Source organism: Meleagris gallopavo, chromosome 27 (assembly GCF_000146605.3).
Source record: "Meleagris gallopavo isolate NT-WF06-2002-E0010 breed Aviagen turkey brand Nicholas breeding stock chromosome 27, Turkey_5.1, whole genome shotgun sequence".
Taxonomy (NCBI): domain Eukaryota; kingdom Metazoa; phylum Chordata; class Aves; order Galliformes; family Phasianidae; genus Meleagris; species Meleagris gallopavo.
This window is the reverse complement of record NC_015037.2, coordinates 701,282-706,517: the sequence shown is the minus strand read 5'-3', so window position 1 is coordinate 706,517 and position 5,236 is coordinate 701,282. Positions and strand designations below refer to the sequence as shown.

General features: G+C 61.9%; 3 protein-coding genes across 4 annotated transcripts in view; all 3 read left to right on the top strand.

The window, feature by feature from the left end:
- Positions 1 to 689, top strand: part of ACKR1 (atypical chemokine receptor 1 (Duffy blood group)) — a 1,911-nt gene extending 1,222 nt beyond the window's left edge. The window contains exon 3 of the mRNA XM_019623089.2: positions 661 to 689. Coding sequence (XP_019478634.1) covers positions 661 to 689 — 29 coding nt within the window. The remainder of the gene's footprint in view (positions 1 to 660) is intronic.
- Positions 7 to 3,271, top strand: LOC104914423 (serum amyloid P-component). The gene is made up of 2 exons (XM_010723908.3): positions 7 to 1,696; positions 2,258 to 3,271. Exons 1-2 carry the CDS (start codon positions 1,633 to 1,635, stop codon positions 2,875 to 2,877), a joined length of 684 nt encoding a protein of 227 aa, XP_010722210.1. The 5' UTR covers positions 7 to 1,632; the 3' UTR covers positions 2,878 to 3,271.
- Positions 3,272 to 3,320: 49 nt separating this feature from the next.
- LOC100550524 (mucosal pentraxin-like) lies at positions 3,321 to 5,004 on the top strand. 2 transcript variants are annotated; one of them, XM_010723909.3, is made up of 4 exons: positions 3,321 to 3,502; positions 3,679 to 3,778; positions 3,847 to 4,016; positions 4,227 to 5,004. In XM_010723909.3, exons 1-4 carry the CDS (start codon positions 3,325 to 3,327, stop codon positions 4,820 to 4,822), a joined length of 1,044 nt encoding a protein of 347 aa, XP_010722211.1. In that variant the 5' UTR covers positions 3,321 to 3,324; the 3' UTR covers positions 4,823 to 5,004. The 2 variants fall into 2 exon arrangements, with proteins under 2 accessions (XP_010722211.1, XP_010722212.1); XM_010723910.3 differs by having other exon boundaries at positions 3,324 to 3,496; positions 4,227 to 4,999.
- The last annotated feature ends 232 nt before the right edge of the window (positions 5,005 to 5,236 follow it).

The window sequence follows — 5,236 nt, the reverse complement described above, 5'->3', positions numbered from 1 at the left end:
TGGCGGTGCCGGCGGCGCTGAGCGGTGGCATCGCGGGGACGGGGCCGAGCACGCAGTGCGTGCATCGCAGCGTGGACGTGGACTCTGTTGTGCATCTGCTGCATCTCACCGTGTGTTGCTGCGTCCTCCTGCTGCTGCCTGCTGCGCTGCTGACGGCTGCGGTGCTGCGGGGTGAGAGGGGGAGCGGGGTGGGGTGGCTGTTCTGGGTGCTGTGGGCTCCCCATGGGGTGGCGATGGTGGTGGAGCTCCTGTTGGAGGTGGGGGTGATGCCGACCAACTGCAGTGCCTTTGAGAGCTTTGATTTTGCACTGGGGCTGAGCGCGGCGCTGGGGGGGCTGCACTGCTGCCTCGTGCCCCTCACGCTGCTCCTCAATGCCTTCTGTGGTCACAAAGGGGGGGGAAAGTGCTGAGCGCCCCAAAAGGGCACCCACAGCCCCGTCCCACACCCCCATGGGTGGCCCCGATGGCCCTGGGTCACATTGCTCCCCAGCACTGCTCCCCCTGCACCCATTGCTCTCCTGGCACCCATGGGTGCCGCTGGCCTTTAAGCTCCCTGTGGGTGGCGCTGTTCCCCCAGAACCCCACAAATGCTATTGCTCAGCACCCACGGGTGCCCTTCAAACACCCCAAGAGTGGCAGTGCCCCTCCCCTCCCCCCCAGCACCTATAGGTGGCACTTACCCCCCCTGACAAACTCTGCCCCCACCACCACCCGGTGGGGGGGTTCTATACAATAAATCTCTCTGCAGCCCCAATGCCCACAGCCTGGTTTAATGCCTGGGGCGGGGGGGCAGGGGGGGTCTCCTTTCTCAAAACAACCCTCATCCTCACACCCCGCTGCTGCCCCATGGCTGACCCATGGTGCTGTCCATAGCTACCCCATGGCCACCCCACGGAGCTCCCCATTGCCACCCCATAGCCCCCCCCACAGGAACCCCCACTTTCACCCCATGGCACCGCTGCCCCACGGAGTCCCCCATGAGCACTGTGGGGCTGAGCCCCCTTGCTGGCACAGCAGTGGCTGTGGGGCACAGTGTGGGATGGCTCAGTGCTTCCTGAGGATGCCCATCCCCGGAAGCACCACGTTCCATCCCATTATCATCTCCGGTCCCGTTACCATAGGGGTGTGGGGTGGAAGCAGGAGAAACTGCTCCTGGGGCTCCGAATAAGGGGGGAGATGCTTAATGAGGCGCTGTGATTAATTAGCAGGAAGGAAAGTAATCGAGCTTGGCATTTGGTCAATGCTTGGAAATCCCCATTAGGGATGGTCCCATGGTGACAAAGGGTCTGGGGGGGGGGGAATAGAGGGGAACAGAAGGGTCAGGGGGCACAGAAAGCCCCAGAAGGTGCGCAGACACCATCAGAGGACACAAGGACTCACTCAGAGGACAGAAGGGTCGGGGTTGAGGCGATGCCTCGTGGTGGGGTGACCCCAAATCCGACCCCACACCACGCGCCCCGGGCGCAGCTCCAGGACGGCCCCGTGCTGTGGTGATGCAGTGCTGCAGCCGTGTGACACCGTGAAATCACAGCTCCACCAGTGCCAGCGGATGGGATTGGGGGACGGAGCTCCCCTCCCACCCCAGCCACCCCATAAACCTGCGGCATCCGCACCCAGCAGTGCACCAGCACCATGGGCACCGCGCCGATGTGGATCGTTGTCCTCAGCGCTGTCACTGCTGCCATGGTCCAGGAAGGTATGGGGACACTGGGGGACATCAGGGGACCGGGGTGTCACTCCATGGGGACATCACTCAATGGGGATGTTACATGTTGGAACATCATTTGGTGGGGACATCATTCACTGGGGACGTTACTCCATGGGGGTGTCACGCAGTGGGGATGTCGCTCAGTGGGACATGTTTTGGTGGGGACATCACTCATTGGGGATGTCACTCAATGGGGAGTTCACACACCAGGGATGTCACTCAGTGGGAACCTGATTGGAGCCATCACACGGTCAGGACGTCGTTCAATGGGGACGTCACTCAATGGGGACATCATGCAGTGGGGATGTCACACATTGGGGAGGTCACTCAGTGGGGATGTCCCTCACTGGGGGCATCACTCAGTGGGGATGTCACTCCACGGGGACACCTCTCCATAAGAACGTCACTCAATGGGGACGTCCTTCCACCACTTGATGAGGACATCACTCCATGGGGACGCCCCTCACTGGGGACACCACACGGCTGAGCCACCCCCCAGGGGAACGGGGGAAGATGCAGAGCCCACCCCATCCCTTCTGTCCCTCTCAGACCTCTACAGAAAGGTGTTTGTGTTCCGGGAGGACCCCAGCGACGCATACGTGCTGCTTCAGGCACGGCCGGAGCATCCCATGCTCAACTTCACCGTGTGCCTGCGCTCCTACACCGACCTCACCCGGCCCCACAGCCTCTTTTCCTACGCCACCAAAGCTCAGGACAACGAAATCCTCCTCTTCAAACCCAAACCCGGCGAGTACCGCTTCTACGTCGGGGGGAAATACGTCACCTTCCGCGTCCCCGAGAACCGCGGGGAATGGGAACACGTCTGTGCCAGCTGGGAGTCGGGCAACGGCATCGCCGAGTTCTGGCTGAACGGACGCCCGTGGCCACGCAAAGGGCTGCAGAAGGGCTACGAGGTGGGCAACGAGGCCGTGGTGATGCTGGGGCAGGAGCAGGACGCCTTCGGGGGAGGCTTCGACGTCTATAATTCGTTCACGGGGGAGATGGCGGACGTCCACCTGTGGGATGCGGGGCTGTCCCCAGATAAGATGCGCTCAGCTTACCTGGCACTGAGGCTGCCGCCGGCGCTGCTGGCCTGGGGACACCTCCACTACGAGACCAAGGGAGATGTGGTGGTGAAACCACGGCTGCGTGAGGCGCTGGGGGTCTGAGACCCCCAAGCTGTTCCCCTTTGCTGTCTCCATCCTCACTGTCCCCTCCGCCCACTCGGCACAGCCGTGGGGATGTGATGCACAGAGAGATGGGGACACCCCCAACCCCGGGTTGCCCCTCTCCTGCTGACTCCCCACGGCATGCAGTGCTGGCCCCATCCCTGTCCTGAGATCCTTGTCCTTCCCCTGCTCCACGGCAGCAAAATAAACCGTGAAAACTCCAGGTGACAATGACAAAAGTGAGCGCACGTCGATCCCGCTGGGGATGGGAGGGGTGGGGTGGATTTGGGGATGGCCCCCCATGATGGGTGTGGGGGACACATCGATTGCCAGGGATGGGAGGGGGTGACATGGATCTGGGGACGGACGCTTGTCCCCACACTTCCTGCCCATTCCTGACGTTACGAAAGTCGCTCACCCGATGTCCCCACAGCGACACACGGGACAATGTCCTCACTGGGGAAAGTCGAGGGAGGAAGTCAGGTGGCAGTGTCCTTCTTCTGGGAAGTCCCCTGGATCGGTGCCTCTGCCCACTCTGACTGCGGTGGGGACATGGAGACAACGCGGTTCTACCTTCTCTTCTTCCTCGTGGGGCTCTGCAGCCTCGCTGCTCCAGGCGGTAGGGGTGAAGGATCCCATAGGGAGCAGGCGGGGAGACGGATGGGGGGACACACAGGGTGGTGGCACTGAGGGGACACAACAGCAGACACCGCAAAAGGGGACACATGGGGACGTGGGGCTGTGAGGGGGGGGTGGCAGGGTGATGAAACTCCCCCACCCCAGCGCCGTCCTTCCGTCCAGGTGCCGCAGCCAAACTGAGCGCCCAGATCCAAAGCACCCCCCAAGTGCCCTCTATGTACCACAGCCTGGTGCTGAGCTGCAAGGTCACCGGGGACACCGGGTAAGGCAGCCCTGCACCCCCCACAGCACGGGCAACCCCACGCCCGGGTGATACTGAGCCCCACACAGCCCCAAGGAGTTCGTGTGGGAGAAGAAAGGGATCCACAAACCGCTGCAGAGAGGCCCCAGTGACATCCTCCTCTTCCGCTCCTTAAATGCAACCCACCTGGGCATCTACACCTGCAAGGTCACCAGCCCCCGGGGCTCCGCCGTGGCCACCTACAACCTCTGGATAAACGGTAAGGAGAGAACAACCTGTCCCCCCAGCTGTGCCCTCCTTCCTCCACTTCTTCCTCACCACCCCGTGCCAACATCACCCTGGATCACCAGCCCTCGTGTTGGCTGCACCTCGAGATGCTGGAAGCCACCCCTGTGGCTAACAGCGCTCACTTCCAGATCTGGTGGTTCCCCTCTTTGAGGGACACTCACTTTTTTCTCGCCTCTCCCAGACCTGAAGTACAAAGTGTTCGTGTTCCCCGAAGAGTCCAACGATTCCCTTGTGCTGGTGCAGGCGCGGCCAGAGCACCCCCTGCTCAACTTCACCGTGTGCCTGCGCTCCTACACCGACCTCACCCGGCCCTACAGCCTCTTCTCCTACGCCACCAAAGAGCAGGACAACGAGATCGTCCTCCTCAAATTCAAACCCACCGAGTACCGCTTCTACGTCGGGGGGAAATACGTCGCCTTCCGCGTCCCCGAGAGCCACATGGAATCAGAACACGTCTGTGTCACCTGGGAGTCACCCACCGGCATCGTGCGTTTTTGGCTGAACAAGAACCCATGGCCCCGCAAAGGGCTGCAGAAGGGCTACGAGGTGGGCAACGAGGCCGTGGTGGTGCTGGGGCAGGAGCAGGACGCCTTTGGGGGAGGTTTTGATGCTCAGCAGTCCTTCGTGGGGGAGATCTCCGACGTCTACATGTGGGACGTGGGGCTGAGCAACTCAGAAGTGAAAATGCTCGACTACAGTGAACCCTACGCCAACCCCATCTTCGGCTGGAGGAACTTCCCCTATAAGATTGAGGGTGAGGTGTACCTCGTGTCCTAAGGCTCCTGGCCACCACTGCCACCATTTAACGCGTGCGACCCCCCTCCCTCCCCCTGCGGTCCCCTCTGCCTGACCTCCCTCCCCAGCGCCCACATGGCAACAAATAAAAGGAATGGGACCGACAAGCCGCAGCAGGCAGTGCTGGGTGGATTTTGTGTTACTGGGGGGTGGGGGCTTTGGGTGAGGAGAACAACTCTGTGGGGTCCCCCATTGTGCCCCCCCATCTTGAGATCCTCCCCTTGAGCCCTCTATGCAGTCCCTCCTTGTCCCCCTCCATGGGGTACCCCCATTTCCCCCCATTTTGGGGTCCCTCTTTGTCCCCATCTATGGGGTCTACCACTGTTCTCCTCCATGAGGTCCCCCCTTGTCCCCCACCTTGGGATTCTCCCCTTGTCCCCTCCATGGGGTCCCCCC

Bases quoted from the DNA above. Each gene is read 5' to 3' on its own strand.
- LOC104914423 (XM_010723908.3), top strand. From the start codon at position 1,633: ATGGGCACCGCGCCGATGTGGATCGTTGTCCTCAGCGCTGTCACTGCT. The intron at 1,697-2,257 runs GTATGGGGACAC...TGTCCCTCTCAG, and splicing joins TGCTGCCATGGTCCAGGAAG to ACCTCTACAGAAAGGTGTTT.
- LOC100550524 (XM_010723909.3), top strand. From the start codon at position 3,325: ATGTCCTCACTGGGGAAAGTCGAGGGAGGAAGTCAGGTGGCAGTGTCC. The intron at 3,503-3,678 runs GTGAAGGATCCC...CCTTCCGTCCAG, and splicing joins CGCTGCTCCAGGCGGTAGGG to GTGCCGCAGCCAAACTGAGC. The intron at 4,017-4,226 runs GTAAGGAGAGAA...CGCCTCTCCCAG, and splicing joins CTACAACCTCTGGATAAACG to ACCTGAAGTACAAAGTGTTC.